At 33.4% G+C, this 27,992-nt stretch overlaps 2 protein-coding genes across 9 annotated transcripts in view; one reads left to right on the top strand and one right to left on the bottom strand.

Annotated features, from left to right (window-relative positions):
* LOC143230510 (AP-4 complex accessory subunit tepsin-like) overlaps positions 1-27,992 on the top strand; it is a 58,829-nt gene that overhangs the window by 23,710 nt on the left and 7,127 nt on the right. For all 7 annotated transcript variants that reach the window (XM_076464200.1, XM_076464202.1, XM_076464203.1 and 4 more), the window contains exons 8-13: positions 5,864-5,926; positions 6,123-6,341; positions 9,334-9,466; positions 11,586-11,702; positions 15,893-15,971; positions 24,994-25,131. In XM_076464200.1, coding sequence (XP_076320315.1) covers positions 5,864-5,926; positions 6,123-6,341; positions 9,334-9,466; positions 11,586-11,702; positions 15,893-15,971; positions 24,994-25,131 — 749 coding nt within the window. The remainder of the gene's footprint in view (positions 1-5,863; positions 5,927-6,122; positions 6,342-9,333; positions 9,467-11,585; positions 11,703-15,892; positions 15,972-24,993; positions 25,132-27,992) is intronic.
* The window catches only part of LOC143230509 (rap1 GTPase-activating protein 1-like), a 148,921-nt gene continuing 127,443 nt past the window's right edge, over positions 6,515-27,992 (bottom strand). For both annotated transcript variants that reach the window (XR_013016474.1, XR_013016471.1), the window contains exon 19: positions 6,515-6,756. The gene's annotated coding sequence lies outside the window, so the exon portion shown is untranslated. The remainder of the gene's footprint in view (positions 6,757-27,992) is intronic.

Genomic DNA, 27,992 nt, shown 5'->3' with positions numbered 1-27,992 from the left:
TATTTTTGCATACAATTTGATAGTGTTAATATAACTTAACACTTGAGATGAAGTAAGAATTTCTATTTCCTCACTATCTTTTCTATTTTATTTATCTTCTGAATCTCTCACACTGTTACCATCTTGTGATTCTATTGCAGATTTTAAACCAGTTTCTTCAGTTTCTGTTAAAACATTCTTGCCAATGTTCAAAAACTTTCCGCATTCACAGAACCATCTGCTTAACAAACCACTTCTCCACAATCTCCACCATTATCAAAAATAAATCCACAGTTAGAAAAGCACTTTATTATGCATTCATCTTTTATGCATTTGATTGAATGACTTAAAAATTCAATTGCATCTAACACGTCAATTTTCATGGTAATTTCAGATGTTCTCTTACAGTCGTCCATGTTTGCAATAATATACTGAATCATCAATTTTCTGTTTTTCAATTTTATATGCTGTATAATTCCATTATCTAGTGGATGTACAACTGATGTTGTAGAGGTAGAAAGACTAAATGAATATTTGACAGTTTAAACAAATTATTAATTAAACAAGAATTTATTAATATTGAAAGAAATTATTAATTGAATAAGAAATTAGTATTTAATCAAAAACATCTTTTCTGCTTTACTCAGGTTCTAATCCTACGTGTTGATAGATGAGTTAGGTGAAAGATAGTTTTCCATCCACGTTATGTAGGTTCTGCCATATAGAGGGCCTTTTATAAGAGAAATCTTAAGATAATGCTGCTAAATCGTGATATTTCTGGCTTGTACAGGTTTCCACCTTATGCAGTTTCTGGCTTAGACAGGTTTTATTGTATAATATTACTGACTTTCTATATGATGACATATAATTCAATATAAGAGAGAACTATTAACAAATCCTGAAAGAGAGAATGTGGCAGGAGAGGACTTATTTTCTATTTGTTGGCTCTGTAATCAAAGGCTATAAAAATTATGATTTTTCTGAGCAATGATGATTTTATAGTGAGTAATTTACATTTAATTTCATACTTACTGGAAGGGTGGTAGATAAAATAGAGAAGAGGCCTACAGAAAATGTGTCACACTAGGGCAAATTCAGGATTTTTAAAACTATTGCCTTATAAAATTAAGAACTTAAAACATGTATACTGTTAAAATATGGATTATTAGCTAGACTTTTATGCTATACTAATTGGTATAACATAAGCAAAAAGTAGTTTAATACAATTTTGAATGTATGACACTTAAACCTTGTATTCTGCACAGTGAAGGATACAGTAGGGTTCATGTGACAAAAGTTCTTCATATACACCGTATTATGTTTTAATTGTATGAACAATTCAATCAGACATCCTACATCACTACGGTGGATCCACTCAGCCTGAAAAGTGTTAATCGAGCTAACTGCAGTGTTCTAAAGACTGGTTAGATAGCAGCTGTGCTACTGGTGCTGCTTAGTCAAGTTGCCTTATTAATTTCTTTCAGGTGGTGTTTAATGGAGTGGCAAACCTTGTAATTACAAGTAACCATCAGAGTATCCATATTATAAATTTTAATAGATTTTGTATATCTTCACAAAATTTGGCAAGCTTTCAGTAAACATTACAAGTATTTTGTACAGAAAAAACAAATTTTATAATTTAGTATTTTTACTAAAATTTTGTTTGTGAATATATGGAATTAAAGTGTTAACTGCTCTGAATGCAAAGTGGTTTTTTCATATTAAAATTAAAAATACTTTTATCTTAAAATTGTAAACTTTTATATGCAAATGCTATAAAACATTCTAAATAAATATCAAAGGTTGTTTTTTTTTTCTGTGAAACTTCATATTTCATCTATTATTTTTGGTATCCTAATTCTATAGTAACTTGATTGATTTGATCACTTTGTAACTACCATTAAAAAATATGAAATAAATCTAAATTGCTCCATTTCAGTTTCTGATTTTTTGATTACAGATTGTAAGAAAAACTAAAGTTGTTTATCCTAAATAGCTCAACTCTACCTTGATTAATTGTCCTATGATCAGGGATCAAAGGCCATGTCATCACATTTGTAGACTTTGCCAATAAGTTTGGTATCAAATTATAGATTATAATACAAATTTTAATATTCATTAGTTAATTTTTTAATTTAAAAGTAAGTATTTAAAAAATCCCTGAATATCAATTTTTGTGAGTCATGTGGTATGTTGAATGTAGCTTTGGCTTCAGTTAAATGTTTATGATGTCCAAATACAAAGTCTATAGTTTCTTACAAATTAGAAACTCACATTACTGATATTGACAAACTAGATAACATCCTGTCTTTTCTGAGAGATATTTAATGAAACAACCTTTTTCATTTTTGGAAATACTTGCTTATGTACACCTGCTTTGCTCAATAATCTGTGTATAAGAAACCAAAAGCTCAGAATGTTCCCCAAGTGATTGTGTCAGCTTTTACAAAGTGTTTACATAGGGAAAACTTTCTTTTCACAGTAGAATTGAAGTGGTAAGGTAGGAGTTACAAAACTCGAAGAAAATTATTTTAGACCCAAATACAGCTTAGTCACTAAGCCTGATGAATTACAGTGGGATTCTGTGGGTCTGATATAGTAACTTATGATTTAGTTATTTCAAAATACACACATAAAATCAACAAAAAATATTTTTTTGCATTCTCCATGTTCAAAACTTGATAAGGCTTAGCAAAGTATGGCAAGTGGCAAATGAGTTCAAAGTTTTTAAGTAGAAGAGACCATTGTTTTCCATACTTTATTTACTGTTATATGTTTTAACTGAAATTTAAGAACTTGTTTGTAAATAGCAATAACACATATATATATGAAATGTATTATAATTGAAATGTGACTGTATTTTACAAGATGTTGGTCCACTAGAACAAGCCAAGACAGGTCACTTTATATAGGCCAGTATTTTATTATTGGATAGGGCATGAGTGCATGTGTCCTTGGACATTGTATCTTCTGTAATGTTAATCAGACATGGCTGGAAGGTCAATATAATAAAAATAATAAATATATGTATAGATCTATAATGTTATGAGGTTTCAGCTATTTAGAATAAATGTTGTAACATGAAATGACAAATATTTATATTAAATAATAATTTCTAAATAGAAATTACTCTCTCTTATTAACATTTTAAAGCTATTCAAGAAAGGAAAAAGCATAATTTATACCTATTTCCCATCTGTTTTCTTTATGGTGGCTACAAGGGTGGTTTAACCAGTGAAACTCATACAAAGATAGAATAGTGAAAATAACAGGTAATATATATAGTTGTTTTTTTAAGAAATGTTTGATAGTTATCTGGAGGTTATTAGATGGTTATAAATATTCTGCATGGGAAATTTAACAGTTTTCTGATGCATGGTTTTTAATCTTAAAATTGTGTTGCATGTTGGATGGTCAACATTTGAAAAGAAAAAAAATGCACAAACAAGTCATTAAAGAATATTAAAATTTGATTAATATATCAAATAATTTGTTTATGAAAGTCTTGTGGTGTTTAATAATTATATGCAAATTCTCAAAAGTTACAGTATAAATGCATTGGGGGATACAGGTTGGGTGGAATCAACCTACCCATATCGTAACAGTCTACATCTGTTTATACTTTATTTTTATTGCACTTTGAACTGTGTCTAACTAATAATCCTGTCACACACAACCTGTAAATTAGTCGTTGAATGTGCAGCTTATGTTACTGTATCAAATTATATAATGCATAAGATGCCTGTGAGCATGAGTCATGAAGAATCTCTGCTATTACTATTATTTTTCATTATCTTACTTAATCTAGTCTAATCATTTTATTAATTTTTAAAGTAGTTATTTTTATAATAATAAATAGTAAAGAATATACATGAAAAACAAGAAATAGTACAATTGTCACAATTATGGATTTATATGTGAGTGGACTATGGAAGTGAGCACCTAGAAACAGTTACCTTTATACATAAAATGGATATTTGAAAGTCTTCAGGGAGGTATTGTGTGCTTGGAACTGGCACCCTTATGACAGAGCCCTGTGTAGTGGAAACTATATTGTAGGGCTATTGTAAAGATGTATGGTTGTCAAGTATTGCATGACTAAATGTTGGCATGGACTGAAATGATATGTTGAGGCTCAAAATTATTTAATTTCAACTTTTTGTAATACACACTAAAGCATAAATTGTAAAAAAAAAATATTAGATTATTTCACCCATCCATACAATTTCATGTAAAAAAGAATAAAGACAAATTTGCAACTGTAAGCTGTAAACTCCTAAACATTTAATGACCCTTTCCTTTACAGGTTGGAAGGGAATCTACCCAACTCATAACTACTAAAGTAATTATACTATGATTTTTGATAATGTATGCATATCTTTACAAACTTTTGCAGGTTATTGATAAACATTACAAGGATTTTAAACACAAAAATATCTGGTTTTGAAAATAAATTTTAGGAATTTTTAATTAAAATTTTTCTCATAAATGTTTGTGTTCTCAAGATGGCTGGTACAGGTATTAGCACTTTAATTAAAATAAAGTACAGAACAATGTTTCAATCTTTTTATGTCATTTTCAGGTTAATATAAATTTTTAGTTTCAGAATGTTGACATGCAAAGTAATTTTTATTTGAAGATTAAAATACTTTCATCCATCAGAACATTTTCAAATTTTTCACATGTGAAATCATTATAACCACCTGATAATTATCAAATATTTTTCTAGAAAAAAAAACTTTATATTTTATTTGTTATTTTCATTACTGTACCTCTGTGTGGGTTGGCTCAATTTGATCAACTTTGTAACCTCAAAGGAAAAAGGAAGTAAATATAAATTATGTGTTACCTTTCTAGAATGATTACAGATTGTAACATGAAAACACAAATGTGTAGTCTAAATTGCTTAAACTATATAACATTATACATTTTTTTTTATATTGATCTTTCAGTTATACCTGACAATACAGAAGTTATAATGATGTGGCTTGGATACACTCATGTTATTGCATCCAATAACATAAAACTGACCTTCAGTCTTTACAAAGTGAACATGTCTTGGCTGTGTTTTAGTGGACTAGTATTTTATAATATACAGTCACATTTCAGTTATAATCCATTATATATATTTAGATTATTACTGTTTACAAACAAATTATTAAACTTATTTTTCTTAAAATTTAGAATAGTAAATAGAAAAGTAGAACAAACATTTATCTCTTCTAATTACAACCTCGTACTCATTTGTTGCTTGTTGTAGGTTGCTAAGCGTTAAAAAATTTCATACGTGGAGGATGTGAAATGACATACGTTTTTAGGTTTTTTTGGTAGTTAGGTGTAACATTTCAATAGACCTTTGTCAGTTGTGTGTATACTGAGTTGAAAATGTCTGTGTATTGTGGCTACTTGCTGGTTTGTTAGTTCTAATGAATGATAGTGAAGTGAATTCAAATAATAATAATAATTACTAAAAATAGTCAGTGTTAAAAGTAGAAATGAAATTAGATGAATAATATTGTGCTATTAATTCTTACTGTAAAAAAATATTTTTGCAAATTGCTTAAACATAATTGATAATTACAATTCACTTACTAATCTAGTTCACACAAGAGCACTATTTTTTTTTCTTGTTGTTGTGAGAAACTGATATTGTATATATGGCACCTGGTCACTACTTTGTCTGTCATGTCTGCCAGATGTGTGAGTCCTGGTACTGGACAAAAAGCCTCATTGGTACTGAATATGGAAGATGTAGTGAGACTGGCATATAACATATTCTGTTTTGCTTTCACGTACATGTTCCTAGAAATATAATTAAAGTTCATGTGGTGATATAAACATTTACTTGTTGGAGCTTATATAAAATGTTGTGTTCCTTTCAAAGGCTATGGAACAAGTGGAGTTGGTGGAAAGCTTCCAGGATTTGGTAATACTCCAGCAAAACAAAGTATGTTTTTTTTTAAATCAATCAAAAATCCATGTTGTTTGTTAATTTAAAATATTCAATAATGTTTTTAGATATTTAAGGATTTGCTAAAGTTGAAATTTCTATCAAGAAAGCAATGAGACAAATAATAAACATTTCTGAATGAAAAAATTCCTTTAGATAATGTGTTACATTTATGAGTATCATATTTTGTCAGAAATTGGAGCTCAGCAGATAGTGGATGGGATATCTGTCATGATGGAAAAATTAACTGCTGGTAGCACAGTGTCATCTCCATTTGATGATAGAAAGGATATAGTTGCTTCTCTTCCTCGATACCAACCTGTTAGTGTACCAACCTCACTTCCTCCAGAGTCAAATTGGCTTCAGGATAATTTATCAAGACCAGTACCAAAACCCAGGAAACTAACACAAGGTATTTATATTTTTTGAAAATATATATATTTTGTAATTTCTAATTGTACATCCTTTTTTTTTTAAATCTTTTTGTATTGCAAAAGATGTCACAAAGATGACCAATTTGTATTCTAGTTGTTTACTTGGAGGTTTTCTATATATAAACTAGCAAGAATATTTTTATTGCAGTCATTAATAGTGAAAATATTTTTATTAACTAATTATATAATTTCTGAGTACAAGCTGTACCAAAGTTATGAATCCAAACTCAAAACACCCTAAAACAAAACCTGAAAGCAATATTGTACACTTTTAACTAATGATCTTGAGCATGGAACCCTGATACAACCATACTTCATAATGGCAGGATAAATGTCTGGTGTCACCAAGCCTGATCGTGACAGGATGGGAAGGTGGAACCATCTTCACTAGGACTATAAAAACAAATCAAAATGTCATAAATATATCTTGTCAAGTATTAAAGTTGTCATGAAAATTTAACTCATTCTTTGCTGATTCAACCAACCTAGTAACCACAATGTAATCATGAAAGTTTCTACACTATATCTTTTACACTGACAACTTATTTCTGTATTATACCAGTTTGTAGTACTTTAATATTGCCAACATATTCCTTTAATATTACTGTTCCTGGTTTGTTATGATTTTTCCTGCCAATATATTTCTTTTTATAACTATTCCTAGTATGCAGTACTTTAACACTGCTACCACAGTTCATTACTGTAGCTGTTCTTTGGCATTATAACTTTAACACTGCCAGCACAATTTGTTTTTATAACTGTTCCTTCGATTCAGTACTTTACAGTTTGTTATTATAACCATTATTTGTCTTCAGTACTTTAACACTGGAAATGCACATCTTTACTGTAAGTGTTCTTTTATATAAATCAGATTTTATGATGTAACTCTTGAAAACAGAGAAGGTAAAACTTTATTATTATTGTTTTTTTGACATGGTAGAAAATGGATACATTTTATCTAAGTTAATAAATAGGAAACTACAAAAATGTAATTCATTTATTGTGATTTTACATGAAATATTTTAGGGAAAAACATATTCAAATAAATATTTTCACAGTTGTAAGATCATTTCATCCCTTGTAATTGTGTTATTACTTGGAAATATGTTTCATGTTCAGTAGCTCAAACTTTTCATTTCTTAAAACATCTGACAAACATTTTTCATGTACAGACTGTACATGTATTTGTGTATAAATTTTCAGTAACTATGATATATTTGTATGTTCTTAATAAATTAAAGATTGTTGTGATTGAGTTGTTTCATTTTTACATCTTCAGGGTATTATAATGCCAGGCTTAAATTATTGGGGGCGATTAGATGGTTAATAAAAGGTTTGAGATGGCTATACATTCTAATATAAGTATCTTGGTACCCTGGGGTGTTGATTTAGGGTAGGACTGGTTTGTTCTTTTTTAAAATTAAGTATTTTTTATAGATATATTGTGATTGTTTTTTGAGTTGCAATATTGGTAAACATAGATTTGTTTATTATGTTCAGTGAATCTGGTTTTCAGTTTTCTACCTGTTCCTCGGATGTAAAATTCTGGATAATTATTTCATGTCATTTTGTAAATGATGTCAGAACTGTGTGATTCTATGTGATTTTTATTTAATAAAATTTAGTTTAGTGCTGGGTTTTTGGGCAAATTTAGCATCAACAGAAATTTTATGTTTGATGGCAAATTTTCCCCAAGTGTTGATTATTCTTGAACTGATTATCAGGGAAAAATAATGAACTGCAGTGTAATGTTGTATTGTCGTTTAGTGTATTAATATAATTTTTATTTTTGAGTTGAGTTTTGCAGTGTTCATTCTGGTGGTTGTGTGGAAATGTTTTGACAGTAGTTGGCAGAAATTTGTTGGTGTGAATAAAGAAATGCTTTATAGAGTTGATTTCCTCATCTGCATAATTGCTTGTACAATGTTTTGAGAATGTGTGTATAAAATTTATATTAATTCTTTTTGTTCATGGGCAGAATTCTAGGAGATGTAGAGGCCTGTGTGAGTGATTTTTAAGGGAAGTTTGGTTTTGAAATGAATTAGGTCTGATAATGTCAAGGTTAAAAAAAGACAACTGTCTTTTACTTTTATGGTCAATGATGAATTTAATGTTATTGTGAATGCAGCTTGTATTTCAGTCTGGATCAAAATATGTTGCCGAGAACAAGAGAAACAGGGTTGCCCATGCTTAAACCATCTCTTTGAAGACAATTTTTATTGTTGAAAATGAAGTTGGATTTTGTTGTTATGAATTCTAAGAGGGAAGTAAAAAAGTGTTGGGGATGTGAATTTAAGTGACTGGAGTCATGATTAGAGATTAAGTGTTACATTACAGGTTTCTTTGATGGGAACTTTGGTGAAAAGTGATACAGCATCAAGGCTGGCCATTAAGGCTTTAGTTTAATGTGTTTCTGTAGTTAAAGTCATTTTTGAAAAAGGAACCTGAAGAAGTTGTATGAGGTGCGATGGCCCAGGCTGTGTATTTATCAAGATTGTAGTTAAATACATCATAAGTGGATAGTATAGGTCAGATGTAAGCAGTCTGTGTAGTTTTGGAATGCTGCAGAGTTGTGGTGTGCATGAGTCACTTTTCTTTAGATAAAAGTAAACCTTTAGTAATTAAGTTGTCTTTCTTCCTTTGTAGCAGGGTTTTCTTTGTTTATCATGTGTGTTTGTTGGGGTATTTGGGACGGGTTTAAATTTCTTACTCTCTGAAAGGATGTTGTTCATTTTGTTGATGTATTCTGTGTTGTTAGTGATTACAGTAGTATTGTTATTGTTAGATTTTAAAATGTTAATGTTGATTTTTTTTTCTGGATTATTGATGCATTTTAACTCATTTGGGATATTGGCCTTCATTTTATGGGTCTGATAAATATTTAAATGTATTTGAAGTTGGTAAAATTATTTAGCTTGTTATACCATTAAACTTCTTGGAGTTATTATAAATGAAAAGAATGTTGTAAAGGTCACAAGCCTGGCAGAGCAGGTGGAGGATGGGACGATGATGAAAACTCTGATGAAGATGTTGAAAATAAAGAGCCTGCAGAACAAGGTCCATCTAGTAACCAAAGCAGTATTTCGGCAGATTCATTAGAGAGGTTAAACTTCAAGTTTCTTGTTGATAAAAATGCACATTATGTGATAGTGTATTAACATATCATTTTTTTTAAATTTTTAAAATTCTTTTTAAGGTACTTCTTAAAAGATACTTCTGTAAAGACCTCTAAGCAATAAAGTAATGTGCAAATATCCTTCAACCACTGAGCAAAATTACAGTACCTTTACTGTCTTCGACACATAAGGGTAAGAACTGATTAACCTTCAGTAAAACCAAGTGCTCCAATTCAACTCTCTGTGGTCTTGGTGTAGCCTATGATTCTAAAGATGTAATTTCTAGCAGTAGTTCCCAACTTTTTTCCATTTTGTAGTTGGCAAAACTTTCAGATCTGCTCTTTCGTTTTTAGCTTCTTCAAGAAGCTATGAAGTGAAAATTAGGTGGTAGTTTGCTTATTTTACAATAAAGTAAGATGGAAATAAATAACACTTTTCACCTGGTAATATATCATGTATAAATTATAAATTTCATTAAAATCATACTTTTGTGATGACGAGAAACTCACTTGAAGTAAAAACATATCTCAGGATGGCTGGTATGGGTATTAAAGTTGTTCTGTTTTATTTGTAAAAGTGTTAATACCCATACGAGCAGTCCTGAGATATGAAATCATACTTTACCCCAAAAAATATTCAACTTGTTATTTTTTACTAAATGTTAAACATCAAAACACGTCTGTGGACTAGCAGTTAGTACTAAAGATTTATGTTAACCATCGTACATTTCTGTGGACTAGCAGTTAGCATTAAATGTTTCTGTGAACTGTCAGACATGTTTGCAGATTAGCAGTTAGTACTGAATGTTTCTGTAAACTGTCAGACATGTCTACAGATTAGCAGTTAGTACTGAATGTTTCTGTGAACTGTCAGACATGTCTACAGATTAGCAATTAGTACTGAATGTTTCTGTTAACTGTCCGATGTGTCTACAGATTAGCAATTAGAACTGAATGTTTCTGTGAACTGTCAGACATGTCTATAGATTAGCAATTAGTACTGAATGTTTCTGTTAACTGTCTGATGTGTCTACAGATTAGCAGTTAGTACTGAATGTTTCTGTTGTCTGATGGGTCTACAGATTAGGAATTAGTACTAAATGTTTCTGTTAACTGTCTGATGTGTCTATAGATTAGGAATTAGTATTGAATGTTTCTGTTAACTGTCCGATGTGTCTACAGATTAGGAATTAGTACTGAATGTTTTTGTTCACTGTCCAATGTGTCTACGGATTAGCAGTTAGTACTGAATGTTTCTGTTAACTGTCTGATGTGTCTACAGATTATCAATTAGTACTGAATGTTTCTGTTAACTATCAAAAACGTGTCCATGGACTAGCATTTAATACTAAATTATTCTGTTACTAATAAAAAAAAAACGTCCGTGGACTAGTAATTAACACTAAGCATTTCTGTTAACCTTCAGAAACATGTCCATGAACTAGCAGTTAACACAAATGTGTTTTATTAACCATCCATGGACTAACACTTAGGAACAACTGGTTTACCCCATTTCTAGTTTTTGGCTAAAATATGATTTAGTTTTCTAAAATTTGAGGCCACAGCAAGACCTAGAAAAGCTGAAGTAAACTGTGTAACATGGCTGAGGTTTAATAAGTTTTGATTGTTGCATTCAGAATGGGTGAATATTAATTTTATTTTTGTTGGTGGTTAAAGGGCATTTTTCATAAACTGAGCTTAGCAATTAACATTTTACAAGCAATAACTAAGGAAATCACATAAAATGTAAAGCTAAACTACAGAAGAACTTCTTTATTGTGATGAAATGTTATTTATCATTTGATGTATAGTTTGATCGGGAAGAAGTTAATCTCGATATAAAATCCACTGTTTTAACTATAAAATTTCATTCTATAAATTTTACTTCTTTCAGCATAAAACAACTTAACATTAGATTAATAGACTATGTTCACTTAAGAATGTTATTCTTATACTTTTTCCAAATTAAAAAGGTCGTGAAGAAAATCTCAGGTTGATGAAATAAATATTTAAATTATTAATCATACATCATACTTTACATGCAACCATTTTTATCAAAAGTCAAACAGAGATTAATAAAATTATTCTGATACATTTGAATTACCAGGACAGAAATTACATCAGGAGAAGAATGGTTTGAGGAAAGAAGTCTTGTTGAAAATTTCACGAGTCCCTCATCTGCTTTCCCACCAAAATGGTTAGAAATTTTGGAGGTTTGTAAAAGGTAGGTAATTTAAATATTTATTATGGGTTTGCTTGTGTTACCAATCTCACTGTACCACTTTTACATTTTTTAATAGTACATTTAGTATTATCTACTAGGCCTAAACTTTTATGGAAAAATGACTTCTGTTTTGCAAAATCCATGTAATATATTTTGGATTGATCAGTGTTTAAAATATATGTTATTGACAGTAAAATTTTCTTCTGTTTATTTTATGAATTCATACACATATATTGAATTAACAGATTATGAATTATTGAAGTTTGGTTTTAACATACTTGAGTTATTATAATACCTTAAATTAGAATATCCCATGATGTGTAAGACTAAACCAATGTATCAAAGTTGAATACTTACTTTGTGCAAGCTCTTTCTTTATTAACCTGAAGATGACTTAAGAATGCCGAAACGTTGTTCTCTGTTTTATTAGTAAAACCGTTAATACTCTTACCAGCCTAACTCATAATCACCAAAATTAAAAACCTTTTTAACAGCTAAGACAGTGTAGGATGAACTCTTAACATGATAAAAATCAGTGGAAAACATCTCCCTCCATGTTCATCTTAGCTGCAGTATAACAGCTTATAGAAGGGCCTCAAGATTTTCTTTCCCAAGTATCAACTTCTGAGGTCCAGTTACAGCTATAGACTCGTGAGGTCACACCTAAGGTCTCATAGGTTAATTTACTCTAATTGTGCCTAAAAGAAATTCTTTTAGTACCTGCACACCTCACTCTTGGTATTGATGGAGCAAAAAAACGAAGCTAATTAATTAAACGGTAAAAAACGCCCCATAGATTAATTTATGCTCATCCTGCCTAAAAGAATTTTAACTGCTGCAGCTGTTGACGATTCCCTCTCATTTATCTTTGTACCTTCGTGTGTATATAAATCATGCTGCTCATCTCTACAGCTACTGGAAGAGTTTGACATAATCTAGGATAGGTTAAGTACAAATATGTATACTTTTTATGTGCCTTTAAGTTGTAGTATCCTTGTTGGGGTATTTTTTCATGCAGTATTGTAGAAAGAAATGAAGTTTTTATAACTATCTTATAACTAAGGTGGTATTGATTAGGCAGAATGAAATTGCAATGTGTCATGCACATATGTATAATATAGAAAATCCAAGAAAACGAATTGGGATGTGGTGACTGTGTAAGAAAAGAGATTTGTGCTTCACCAGCATACACTGTTGAGTGTACGTTCAGAAAGTCTTAACTTTTAATGCATGTACATGAAAGAAATTTATAGCCAAAGTTGAAGAGAATGTGAGATTTATTAAATTTATGTGTTACCTCATGTTAAATGTCATTTTTTTTGTCTTTGCATCTTTTTACACAGGACCTGGAATATAGGCTTTTAAAAATTCTAATACAATTAGTTTTCGTTTACATATAATTATTTCTTAAAATACAGTGGTTTTAAAAAAGTAAAAACAATGCACAAAATATTAGTTTTAATCTTAGAGTTTACATGAAATGTCATCTTGTGAAAAAATGTGGCAAGAGAACACTAAGTATTCCCTACTAATAATTTACAGACCTCATTTATCATGTAACTCAAAAGCTAACATGACATAGTACATCATCATCATTGTGGAAGGATTTGGAAAGGATAATAAGTACTGGTAATGCAAAAGTTGCACACCAACATGATACCCTTCCCTTACTCTGATTTTTGTTTTCTTTTGTCACAATAATTAAACTGGATGTCATTAATATTACAAGAATATGAAGAAGTGTGCTCCAACTTGAGTCAAGGAATGATGCAAAATTTGACTGATACTTCTAACATTATGCATTTGTTTTCTGTCTTTTTGTTTTCCTTGTTTTTTCACTGATCTTTAGTGTTTTATCTGATCTCTAAGAGTGTGTAACGAGTTAAGTTTCAGTTGATCATTGAATGCAGGTATTTATTAATTTAGGCTTAAGTAACTTTGTTAAATATAACTGAGCCCAAACTGCAGGCAGATCTTTAGCTAAAAATATCTTTACATACACTGCTGGGCAAAATCTTAAGGCCAATAAATATAAAGAAAAACTATGCATTTTATGTTGTTAGACTCAACCAATTATTTGAATTGAGCTTTCAAAGATGAAAATAAGAAAAGGGAAAATAAAAATAAAAAAGTTTTTTAGCATTTAATAGGGAAAATGTGAACACTATGAAATTAGCGTAAATACTAGCTGGTCAAAAGTTTATGACCATACTGAAATGAAGCGTTAATCGGAAATAACCTAACGAAGTTTAGTCATTTGTGTTCAAGCATTAGTGTTGGCAACATCTCCCACTGACATCTCCTTGGGTAAAAACATGGCAAAGGCTAAACAGGTGACAGAGTTTGAACGTGGCAGAATTGTTGAGCTGCAAAACCAAGGTCTCTCTCAATGTGCCATTGCTGGTGAGATTTGGCATAGTAAAACTGCTGTTTCAAATTTCTTAAAAGACCCTGAGAGATACAGAACAAGAATTTCAAGCAGATGGCCCAAGAAAATGTTGTCAGCATTGAGCAGGAGGATTCAATGGATTGTCTGGCAAGACACCAGCCAATTGTCGAACCAGACTAAGGCCCTTACAGATGCAGAATGCAGCTCAAGAACAATAAGACGGCATCTATGAGAGAAAGGCTTTGAAAACCATAAACGTCTTCCAAGGCTACGCCTCCTTCCACACCACAAAACAGCTCGGTTAAACTTTGCTGAGAAGCACCAAACATGGGACGTAGAAAAGTGGAAGAAGGTTTTGTTCTCTGATGAGAGAAAATTTAACCTGGATGGTCCAGATGACTTCCAACATTACTGGCAAGATAAGTATATCCCATTGGAGACATTTTCTACACGACACAGTGGAGGAGGTTCCATCATGATCTGGGGTGCTTTCTCCTTCCATGGAACAATGGAGCTTCAGGTTATACAGGGACATCAAACAGCAGCTGGCTACATTGGCATGTTGGAGCGAGCATCCTTATTGATTGAAGGCCATCGCTTGTGTGGAAATGACTGGATCTTTAAGCAGGACAATGCTGCAATCCACAATGCCTGCAGGACAAAGGACTTTTTCATGGCGAATAACGTGATTCTTTTGGACCATCCAGCATTTTCGCCCGAACTGAACCCCATTGAAAATGTTTGGATGTGGATGGCAAGGGAAGTTTATAGAAATGGATGTCAGTTCCAAAGAGTGTATGATCTTCGTGAAGTCATCTTCACCACTTGGAATAACATTCCAGCCAGCCTTCTGCAAATGCTTATATTGATCATGCCAAAGTTATTCAGGATGATGGCTGTGCAACTCACTACTGAGATCTTTTGTTGGGCATTTCCTACCCTGTTTAGGACTTCTTTTTGGTATGGTTTTGAACACAAATGACTAAATTTCATTACGTGTTTTCTGATTAACGCTTCATTTCAGTATGGTCTTAAGCTTTTGCCAGCTAGTATTTAGGCTAATTGCATAGTGTTCACATTTTCCCTATTAAATCCTAAAAAAGTTTTATATTTTATTTTCCCTATTCTTATTTTCATCTTTCGAAACTCTACTCAAATAAGTGTTTGAGCCTAACAATGCAAAATGCATATTTTTTTCTTTATGTTCATTGGCCTTAAAATTTTGGCCAGCAGTTTAGGTTTAATTTTCTGTATTTTCTATTGTCCATTTTATTTCAGTGACCCATATAGTTTGGCATTTATTTTTTTAGTCTTAACTGTTCTTAAAGGGAAAAAACAAACAAACAAAAAAACCATTGATTTAGTTTTGATATTAGTAAAGTCAGAAAAGGAAGGGAAAACTGTTCACATTAAAAAAACCTTTTTTTTATAATTCTTTGTAATGCATAATGACCTAATAATCTTTACCTATACTGTAACGGGTTTGCTACATTTGTCTGTTATTTAAGAAATTTTGGAAAGAGTTTCATTTCTTTTAGAATATCATAATCTATACTGTATATTTAACATCGTGTTAAATTTATCAAATGTTGTTGCAGTTATCACCAAGAAATTCCAGTTAGTCACAATATTTGCAAGAAATCTTCAAAATTTCTAGCAGTTATCTTAATATACATACATTGCAACTACTTGAAACCTTGTGTTTCCTAGTAATAAATGTTACATTTGCAAGAGTTAACCATATTTAGATCATTTGTTTATTCATCATATTTTTCTGAAATGTTAGTTGCTTCTTCCACAGGTGTTCGACACTAAACTGTGAAAGAGTGATTGAGTTTTTAGTACAGAAGTTGTCTATGAAAGAAGAAAATATACAAATGGTAGGCCAATTAGAATTTTGAAAAAGTAATTCATTATGTTCACAAGGATGAAACATTTCACAAATGTGAATAGACTTGAAATTAGAATCTTGTAACTTTTAATAGTTTTATTGTGTATTTATCTTCTATATAGGAAATTTAGTAATGAATATAAATGTTGCTTAAAATCTGAGGGCAAGTACAATGATGCCTCAAATTACAGAATATATGTGTGTGTGTGTGTATATATATATATATATATATATATCTACTTTACATTGAAAGTTGTATAGTTGAAATTCATATTTTTTTGAGCTCTATATTTCAATTGAGGCATTAACTCAAAGTTTATCTCACTTATCCATCATTATAGGTGGAGGGTGAGTTCATAAATCAACAGGGGTGCAGGGACTGCTAAGGTCAAAAGATGCTCTTAAATGATCCTTGTACAAATGTATAAAATGAAACTATTAAGTACTTCACTGTGATTCTAAATTATTAAAGGCCAAAATGAGATAGAAAAAACTTTTAGGTAAAAGAACTAACTTCCTATTATTTAGTAAATATATACATTCCTTAATTTGTCTGCCATTTACCTCCTTGATGTGGATTCCTGTACGTGGTGAAGGGGACCACCCAGAGAAGGTTTTGTACTTTCAGTTTACCTCCTCTGGGATCTAAACATCCATCTATGTGTTTGCTGTGCATGGTGACCTGTGAAGGGGAGGAGAGGATCCTGGTGGTTGAGGGGTCTAACTCCAACACACCACTTTGGCCTTAAATTCCTGTAGATGGGCGGTTTTGGGGTGGCCCCCCAAGACCAATTGGTTAGTCCATTTGGGCCAGGGTCAACTGAGTGCCAGTGTAAGAAGTCCCCAAGAGGTGTAGTGCACATTATGTCTGATACTGGGTTTCATGTATAGTGCTCACAAAACCCTGGTGTTGCTGCAGTGACCTTATATGGCACTGTAGTGAGTCCCGTTGTAGGGCTCCATGGTGGATGAGGTCAGTGAGCACTGAAATATTTTTTTTTTATTATAGATACCTTTCAAATAAAAAAAATAAACAAGATAACGGTATAAAGAAAAATCCGACTACTGGCAAACAACCACACATTGATGACTCTGTGCTGTCAAACTCACAACTTAAATCTGTCCTGCAATTTTTAATTACACTTTCTTTAACTGAAAAACCCTTAGGGCAGATGTCTCCATTTTTTGTTTATAAGGGCTTGCTGGCTCACCTAATTCGGTAAAATAATTACAATCTGGGGACATTTTAGTGGAAACATCTTCATCACGACATTCCAAACTCCTCTTGAAGTTGAAGGCCATTGGGGATGTACCCATTGAGGTTACTTCTCATTCTACTTTAAATTCTTCCAGAGGAGATATAGTTGAGAGGGATTTAAAGACCATTCCAGAGTCAAAGATCCTTGCAGGTTTCACCAGCCAAGGTGTTACAGCTGTGTGCTGAATTTTTACTTGTAGAGATGGGATTATGGAGCTGTCAAATGTTCTGATATTAACATTTGCAATATTGCATTCTCCTAACACAGTCAAGGCAGGATATCTGAATTGTAAGGTACGGCTTTATATTCCTAACCCTGTTAGATGTTTTCATTGTCAATGATTTGGTCACTCAAACATCTTGCCATGATTCCTTAACATGTGCCTGTTGTGCTGGTAAAGACCATGATGCTTTTGAATGCCAACTAGAACTGAGTTGTGTTAACTGTAATGGTTCACATACTTCCTATTTTACTTCTTGCTCTAAGTGGGTGGAAGAGAAAGAAGTACAACGTCTCAAGACAGTTCATAATATTTCTTATCCAGAGGCTAGAAAATTACTATTTGATATTCCATATCAGACTTATGCTGCTGTAATCCATTCCACTACTACAGTAGGAGTCCAGACAGACCTTTCCGTGCCTTCTACAGAATCGTAAACAGTGCATCTTAATCTAGTATCCTCCAAAATCAACAAAGTTAACGAATCAGTATTTACTTCTGTCTCTGTCCCTACCACAACTTCTAGTCATTGCTCAACTTCACCTTGTTCAAGTCCAGGTGTTTTCATGGGATCTTTCTTTCTTAACACCCCAAAAATTAAACAACCCATTCGTTCACGTTTTTAATCACTGGAACATATGTCTACAAACTCCGACCTGCCTACTTGATCCAGAGGAGGATCACTAGAGTGACTGACCCACATCCAGTAAAGTAACAATGACAGTTGCAAGCAGAAGGTCTGCATGCCAAATTCTCCTCCAAAATAAAGAAAAATGGCCAAGCTAATCCAATGGAACTATTGAGGTTTTCAATCAAATGTGAATGAAATCAAAGATTTGATTGACTTTTATCATCCCAAATGTCTTTCTTTAAAGGAAACATTTTTAAAACCTACTAATACAATCAAAATTATACCAAAATGACAGGTCATGTGTAGGACAAGGACATGGGGGAGTAGCACTGATGGTTGATCAACATGTGCCCACCTGGTCCTTGTCATTGAATATGCCCTTGGAGGCTGTAGCCATCCATATCTCCATGGGTCGTACCATCACTGTTTGCTCTCTGTATCTTACCCCTGGAAAAAATTATCATCCCTTCAGACCTTGATGCCCTCATTGAGCAACTGCCACAACCCCCTTTTTAATTTTGGGGAATCTTAATGGGCATAATCCCCTATGGGGTGGTTCTAGTATTGAACCACTAGAGTGACTATTGAGTCACTAGAGTGACTGACCCACATCCAGTAAAGTAACAATGACAGTTGCAAGCAGAAGGTCTGCATGCCAAATTCTCCTCCAAAATAAAGAAAAATGGCCAAGCTAATCCAATGGAACTATTGAGGTTTTCAATCAAATGTGAATGAAATCAAAGATTTGATTGACTTTTATCATCCCAAATGTCTTTCTTTAAAGGAAACATTTTTAAAACCTACTAATACAATCAAAATTATACCAAAATGACAGGTCATGTGTAGGACAAGGACATGGGGGAGTAGCACTGATGGTTGATCAACATGTGCCCACCTGGTCCTTGTCATTGAATATGCCCTTGGAGGCTGTAGCCATCCATATCTCCATGGGTCGCACCATCACTGTTTGCTCTCTGTATCTTACCCTGGAAAAATTATCATCCCTTCAGACCTTGATGCCCTCATTGAGCAACTGCCACAACCCCCTTTTTAATTTTGGGGAATCTTAATGGGCATAATCCCCTATGGGGTGGTTCTAGTATTGAACCACTAGAGTGACTATTGAGTCACTAGAGTGACTGACCCACATCCAGTAAAGTAACAATGACAGTTGCAAGCAGAAGGTCTGCATGCCAAATTCTCCTCCAAAATAAAGAAAAATGGCCAAGCTAATCCAATGGAACTATTGAGGTTTTCAATCAAATGTGAATGAAATCAAAGATTTGATTGACTTTTATCATCCCAAATGTCTTTCTTTAAAGGAAACATTTTTAAAACCTACTAATACAATCAAAATTGTACCAAAATGACAGGTCATGTGTAGGACAAGGACATGGGGGAGTAGCACTGATGGTTGATCAACATGTGCCCACCTGGTCCTTGTCATTGAATATGCCCTTGGAGGCTGTAGCCATCCATATCTCCATGGGTCGTACCATCACTGTTTGCTCTCTGTATCTTACCCCTGGAAAAAATTATCATCCCTTCAGACCTTGATGCCCTCATTGAGCAACTGCCACAACCCCCTTTTTAATTTTGGGGAATCTTAATGGGCATAATTCCCTATGGGGTGGTTCTAGTATTGATGTGAAGGGTTGTGCTATAGAGCATATGCTCTTGAATCACAACCTCTCTCTCTTCAATACTGGCTTTTACACTTATTTTCATGCACTCAGCCAGTCATTTACTGCTATAGATCTTTCTATCTACTCCCCTTCACTTTTCACTTGCTTTTCTTAGGAGGCCCCCTGCTAGTACAACAGTATGTCTCCAGATTTACAACACTAAAATCAGGGCTTCGATTCCCCTCGCTGGGCTCAGCAGATAGCTCGATGTGGCCTTGCTATAAGAAAACACATCTCTTTCAATGTTGACATCAATCCATGGGGTAGTGATCATTTTACTATCATATTGAGAGAGATTGGCCCATGTGCCTCAGTGGAAGTTGGACCAGGCCAACTGGCCCTCTTTCACTGCTCTCTCAGAATGTGATCCTGCCATCTATGTAAATCATCGATAGATGATTGTGTAGCTGCAGTAACTAACTGTGTTGTCCAAGCAGCTGCTCAGTGCATCCCCAAAACCTCGACATCTTTTCTACGGCATCCCTGCCCTCGTGGAATTCTGCTTGTTCTATAATACAAAGAGCTCAGAAACATGCTTGGGATAAATTTTGTAGACATCCCATGCTTACAAAGTGCATTGCATTTCAGCAAGCCCATGCACAGGCTTGAAAAGTTAATGTCAAAGCCAGAAAAAATCTTGGAATAAATACACCTCCAGCATTTCTTCAACCACCAGTTCAAAAGTCATATGGGAAGGTAAGTGGTTGGTATACTTCTGTCCCCCTCTTTATCTTAATACTCAATGGCCATGAAGTTGCTGATGCTCAGAGCATTGCCAATACTTTTGGTGAAAGTTTCTCATGTATCTAGCTCTTCAAACTCATACCCTTCCTTCTTAGCTATTAAAACACAAGTTGAACATCGGCCTCTTTCCTTTTCAGCTGATCATCCCTATGACTACAATCACCTTCTTACACTGGTGGAACTCAAACTTGTGCTTCATCAGTCTGGCAAAACATCAGTTGGACCTAATGATATACATTACAAGATGCTATGTCACCTTTCTCCTGCCTCTATTACTATTCTCCTGGCTGTCTTTCACCAGATATGGCAGGAGAAAGTCTTTCCTGATGCTTGGCACCAAGCTATTGTACTCCATATTTTTAAACCTGGGAAGGATTCAAAGATTCCTTTGAATTTCCATCCCATTGCTTTGATGAGTTGTCTCAGTAAGACCATAGAGAAGATAATTGATGCTCATCTTGTTTGGATCCTTGAATCAAAGAACCTTCTCTCACCCACTCAGTGTGGGTTCTGAAGACAACACTCCACAATAGACCACTTAATTCGTCTTGAAACATCAGTTAGAGAAGCTTTTTTGAGGCGACAATATCTTGTTACTATTTTTTTTTATTTAGAGAAAGCTTGTGATACAATGTGGAGATGTGGCACCTTGCAAGACTTTCACTCATACGGATTGCATGGCAATTTGCCAATTTTTATTAAGCATTTATTAATGAACTGCTGATTCCAGGAATGTGTGGGCTCAGCATTTTCCCGTTTTTTCCCACAGGAACTTGGAGTCCCTCAGGGCTGTGTTCTGAGTGTCACACTTTTCATTATAAAGATTAATGCCATCAATGAACAGGTACCCCCTACAGTTGCAAATGGTCTTTATGTTGATGACTTTCACATTTCATGTCAGTCATCAAACATGAGGTTTATTGAGCAGCAGATACAAACTGCAATCAATCATATACCTAAGTGGACCACAGCAAATGGTTTTCAACTATCTCTCTCTAAAACTGGTTGTATACATTTCTGCCAGCAACAGGGCATTCATATAGATCCAGAACTTTGTATTGATGATGCTGTACTTCCTGTCATCCCTGAGGCAAAGTTCTTAGGTCTTATGTTTGACTGTAAACTAAACTTTATTTCCCATATCAAGCAACTTCATGTCAAACGTACAAGAGCACTGAACATCCTCTCTTCCCTCTCTTCCACCTTTTGAGGAGCGGATCGATACTCCATGCTGAAAATTTACCGTGCCCTTATCCTTCCAAACTTGACTATGGGTCTATGGTTTGTGATTCTGCCAGAACTTCAGCACTGAAAATGCTGGATCCTATCCACCATCAGGGGCTTTGGCTTTGCACTGGGGCCTTTCGTACTTCTCCAGTCCAAAGTTTGTATGTGAAGTCCCATGAACCCCTTTTGTATATTCTCCGTTTGCAACTGTCTCTTATGTATGCTTCCAAACTTTGCTCTTTACCATGGTATTCTACTTGTGGTTGTGTTTTCCATCCTCAGTGGGCCACAGTTTTCTATAATAGAAAATCTGCCATTGTTCCTTTTCGCCTTCATATTTGGGCACAATCAGAAATATTGGATATATCTTTGAAAACATAGCAATATCAACAGTTTGGTCTCTTCCACCATGACTAATTACTCTCCCTATCTTTGAGTCATCTGAGGAAAGCTGACACTCCCAATTGGAAATATCACTCTTTATTTGCTGAACATCTTTCAAACAATCCATCCATTCCCATATGTACAGATGGTTCAAAATCAGGTGACTCTGTAGGTTCTGCCATGGTTTGTTACAGTTTGGTTGTAACTCACAGAATCCCCTCTACAGTTTCTGTGTTCACTGCTGAATTGTATGCCATTTCTCTTGCCCTGAATCATATTGAAACTATGCAATATACGAATTGTATGATCTGTACCAATTCACTCAGCTGTTTATAGGTCCTGACATTATTCCATGTTAGTTACCATCCTATTCTTATCCATATCCGAAACAAACTGGCCTATCTCTCTCTATCATCTATCTCTGTCCAGTTGTTTTGGATACCACGTCATGTTGGTATTCATGGGAATGAGCTAGCTGACAGAGCAGCAAAGTCTATCTGCTCTGGCTCTATCACCACTGCCCCTGTTCCATACATGGACTATGGTCCAGTTATCAAAACCCAACTATACACCAGTTGGCAGTTGACCTGGAGTGAGCAACAAAATAATAAGCTTTTTCAAATCAAGCATTCTTTATCTCATTGGCTGTCTTGTTTCTGTAAAGATTGAAGGGAGGAAGTTGTTTTGGTTAGGCTATGCATTGGTCACAGTTTTTTAACTCACCACTTCCTTTTATCTGGTACTGATGCACCAGTGTGTGGTACTCAGGTCACAATCATACATATTTTATTATCATGCCATGGTTACAACCAAGAACAATGACGCTATTTTAAACAAACAGTTTACTGGCCACCTTACTCATGTTTTTACATTTTTAAGAGCCACTGGTCTTAATTTAAGGTTTTTATTGGACTATACACTGTTTTAGCATGATTTCTTTTACACATTTTAATTTTCTTTTGACCTGAACCCAGGACTGACAGGTGACTGACAGCAAGTTTAAACCTAATACTTCAGCCTTCCTGGCAGGTCTTAATTTTACATAGTTTACTTACTTTTACCTTCATTTCCATATACCATTATAGTGTACTACATCTTGTTTGGCACAGATAGCCTAGTAGCTTTGTGCCAATATACATGAAATACCTACCTACCTACCTGCCATTAACAATTCAGTACTATACAAAGCAACACTTAATTTTCTCATTTCAAAGGCAAGCAACAAACACACATACACAAGAAAAAAGAGAAACTCTTAACCAAGTTTTCTTGTTCTGATCCTCCTTCAGACTCAGTATTTCTTCCCATTCCATGACCATAAATGTTGAAACTGTGTAATCATATCTGGTCAATGCACCTTCTAAGCCTTTTTCTGCACTCCTTAAACAAGAGAAACTCCTTTTTGTAGAACAGATTGTAACAGGAACTGTCAAGTACAGCAGGTAGTATTTGTACTTCAGAGACACCATGAAGATGTAGTAGTAGTGTTCAGGGTAGTAGTGGATGAATCTTTTAGTAAAGCTTCCCTAGTTAATATATTCTTGAAAACACTCAGAATTTGCTTTTAAAAACTTTATATCCATGCTATGGAGAAAATATCCAGGTTTTTAGGTTTGCAGTGAAGATGTTGAGCACATTTCTGAGAATTAGCTTATGAGGAGCTTTAGTTGAAAACATTCAGATTTTATGCATTTGGTTTTAGCTCAACATCAGTTTTAACTCAGTTAATTAAATCAAAGCAACAGTTTCTGACATATTCCATTTGATGATTGAAAATAAGACTCTCATCTACTACCATCATCAAACCTTTTATTGGGCCAGTGTTTTCTTGAGAGCAAGGATCTGACAAGCTCCATTTTTTCAGACTCATTATTCCTTACAGGATTTGCCAAATCTGTCTTTGATTCACATACATATCAGACCTCAATGATGCTGTGAACAGCAGATATCTTGATGATACTTCATTCATTATAAACATAATTTAAAGGTGATCCATTCTGAAAATTACTATCAGACAACATAGCTAATGTTGAATTTAATGTTTCAAAAGAATCAGTGCGACTGGCACAACACATTCCATTTCAGTGTTGCTCAGTTGTTTTCTGCAAGAATCTGATGGCTCATCTAGCAATAACATGAGAACTTTATTAGCTGTAACAGGGTCGTGAAAACTTTCTGAAGCAGCATTCAAGTAATAGAATGGTATTTGGAACAGGTCAAATATATTACTGTGGGATAACTTTTTCACCTGTGGTAAATTTAATTTATCATTGGTCTTAAATATTAAATTAAAAAAATCTTTGTAACTGTTGTGTAATTTATATTGGCCAAATGAAGAAATTCAAAATTTAGACTTAACATAAATGAATGAGCATAAGCAGAATATATAGCTAACAGCCCATGTTTTTGTATTGTTAATAGGAATTTATTTCAAACTGATTAAATATATTAATAAGTATGGACAGATTATAATCAGTAGATATATTTAAGAATTTGAACTTCACTTTAGTAAGCAACAGCACAATGTGGTTAATGTTCAAGTTAAACATAAATACACAGTGGGCTATCTTTGCTCTGCCCATCATGGGTATCAAAACCCACTTTCTAGCATTGTAAGTCTGCAGTCACTGAGGGTATTGTTTAACCATTGGTTAATGTATAAGATATAAATACCAGTGTTTTTATGATGGTGGTGGATCCGTGACCCAATGTAGGTGTTTTTAGTAAGATCTAGGTCTTCAACAGCTTTTAATTATTGTGTACTTTTAAAGTTTTTTCAAACTGATACTTTAATAAATTTGATTACATTTTAACATAAGTGTTATTAAAACTCATTAGGACTTAGGAAAATATATTTACAGAGGGTGCTTGTTCTCCTTGAGGCAATACTTCACAGAGACCTGGTTCTATTGAATACTTTCAATAAAAGAACCCTTCCTACTATTCAGGATTTGCAGGCAGAAAGCATACAAGGTCCAGTGCAGGTAAAAGCCAAGAAAGTAAGTATGAATCAGTGATGATGTGAAAACCCACTTGTAGATACTAGGATACTGTGATTGTACTGAAAATTATATATTTAAAAACAGCTGGTTTGGGTTGAGAAAATTATGTAGAGGAGTGAACAATGTTTTGGCTTTCTTTGGTCATTGTCAGGTTCACCAAGAAAGAAAGAGTTAATGATCGGTAGCTGACCACATGTTTGAAGGTGGTTGTGTAATTGAGTGTAAGAGTGTAGAGGGCATGCTTAGATGTTGGATATATTTATTAATATAGGTATAAAGGTGTTCCTTTGTATTGGTTTATTTTGGGCTTGAGTTGTTGTATAAGTAAGGCTTCTTTAATTTTGCATTTGTTTCTTTATTTAGTAGTTGGGTGTTTTCTATAGTTATGTTGTGTTTATTTGATTTGCAGTGTTCGAAAACGTGTGAATGTGACTTTTTGTGTTCTTTGAATCTGGTTTTCATTTTTCTACTTGTTTCTCCAATATAGAAGTAGTGGCAGTTATCACATTGTATTTTATAAATAATGTTGGTGTGATGTTTGTCAGTGTAGTTTTTACATAGTATAGACCTCAGTTTTGTGCCTGGTTTTTGAATAAATTGGGTATTAACTGGAATGTCATATTTTGTTACTAGTTTTTGCCAAATGTTGGTTATTTTTCTGCTGATGTCGGGAATATATGGTATGCAGCTGTATATGGTTTTTACTTTTGTTACTTGATTTTGCTTTTTGTCCAGGTGTGTGCGTATAATGTTTTCTACAGTTTGTGGATGAAACTTATTGATGTTGATGAAGTATTGTTTTATTTTGTCTAATTCATCATTAATTTTATGGCTGTATTTATTTGGTTTCTTAGTATGTTGAGTTTTTGTTTTGTTTCATGTGCAGAGTCCCAAGGAATGTATAGTCCAGTATGGGTGATTTTTCGGTGGATTTCCGTTTTAAATTGTGTATCGATTCTTGTAATTTTGACGTTAAGAAATGATATTTGATTGCTTTCTTCCTGTTCAAATGTGAAATTAATGTTAGGATGTATAGAGTTAACGTGATTGAAAAAATTAAGTGTGTGCTCTGTAGATGTGAATCCCGCAACCATGTCGTCTACATATCTGTACCAATATAGTGGTGGATGTAATACTGTGTCAATTACTTATGTCATAAAAATATTGGCTAGAACTGGTGATACTGGGCTACCCATGCTTAGGCCATTTGTTTATATATAGTTGTAGTTGTTGAACATAAAGTTTGTCTTCATCATGTTGAATTCTATGAGGGTTGCTAATTGGTTGCTGGGAAAGTAAGTATGAACAAGGTATTCTGTGTTTAAGTTGTCTAGTGAAAACTGAAAGTAAAGGCACAATGAAAACATTTTTTCTTTTGTTAGGGGAAATCCTTACACAGCTTTCTATAGGTATGTTTGTTTTTAATTTTGTACAAAGCTACATGAAATTTATCCGTACTAGCAGTGACAAAGTATAGGGAAGACAGTTGGGAAGCACCAGGCATTGCCAAGTTTTGGGTTGTTTTTTTACTGATGAATAGTGTAATTGACCTTCACATTATGACACCCCTATGGCTAAAAGGGACAGTATGATTGCTTATGGGAATTCAAACCTGAGAGACTTGTACCCTATATACCAAATCACTGAAGTCATAATTAAATATCTGGACACTGTCATGAGACCTAACTCATAACCATTTGTATTCATTACAGCTTACATACTAGTAACTTCTAATATATCAAGTGTATTTTCATAAAATTTGGTAGACAATTTTTAGTAAATATTACAAGGCTTTTGCACAACAAAAATCAGATTTCTAATTAAGTATTTTTTATTAATATTTGTTTATGAAATTTATTCTTTTTAAACTAGTACAAGAGCAAGGTGATTTTTATTTTGAGATTAAAGGTCTCATTTCACTTGTATAATTTTCTAGAATCTCTTAAATTAATGTGAAACTTCATATTTTTTCTGTTACTACATTCATTTCTTCAGTCTGTAGACAACTTGTCAAATATAAAGAAAAGAAAATTATAAAATGAGCAGCTGCATCCTTTCTTCATTATTAATCATGAGGTTTCAAAGTAGTTACCCTCAGAGTTTCAACTGTATCTCATAAAGTTTCTGTGTTTATTTTATTTTCAACATTTGAAGTTGAAAATCACTGTCATAGTACAGAATGCCATAATACAACACTCTAGAGAGCGAGAAGGCACATGCAAAAGTGTCATTCATACATACTCTTGCTCCAAGAACACAATACTGGACTAAGCAGCTTATTTTCAAAATTGCGCTGGGTTAATAAATATTGTTTGTTCTGAGCCTCACCACTCCATTCACTTCACAGGTATTTCACTACTACTGCTCATCTGTTTGATGGCTGTGGAATTTTGCAGCATATGTTGTTACTAGCTTCTTGTTTTAAAGTTGTCAGGTTTTGATTGTGGTTTTAAATTTCTTCAGTTTCAACAATTAGAATAATGCTAGGCCTAAAAAAATATGCTATTTTGGCTACTGTATGTTACATGTTTATAAATATATTACTATTTACTCATAAATGTTTAACTTTTAAGTTATGTTTCTTAAAACATGGGTTTTGAGTACATACCCTTATGAAATTCTGCAGGTGGGGTGTGTAGAAACTGTTTGTAGGATACAAACATTAACTTTTGAGAAATAAAAAAACATCAAATATTATTAGGGTCTCTAAGTAGATGTGGGTTGAAAAAAAAATCCCATTCCTACTTAGAGAAACAAATTACTGATCACACATCTACAGTTTTGGCAAAACTATTTCTTTTGCCTTCAAGCAATTTATAAACTGTCATAATTATGTAGAGGGAAAAGTTCTGTTTCTA

Source organism: Tachypleus tridentatus, chromosome 10 (genome assembly GCF_004210375.1).
Source record: "Tachypleus tridentatus isolate NWPU-2018 chromosome 10, ASM421037v1, whole genome shotgun sequence".
NCBI classification, from domain to species: domain Eukaryota; kingdom Metazoa; phylum Arthropoda; class Merostomata; order Xiphosura; family Limulidae; genus Tachypleus; species Tachypleus tridentatus.
Note: the sequence above shows the minus strand (reverse complement) of the source record. Positions and strands in the feature narration are given on the sequence as shown.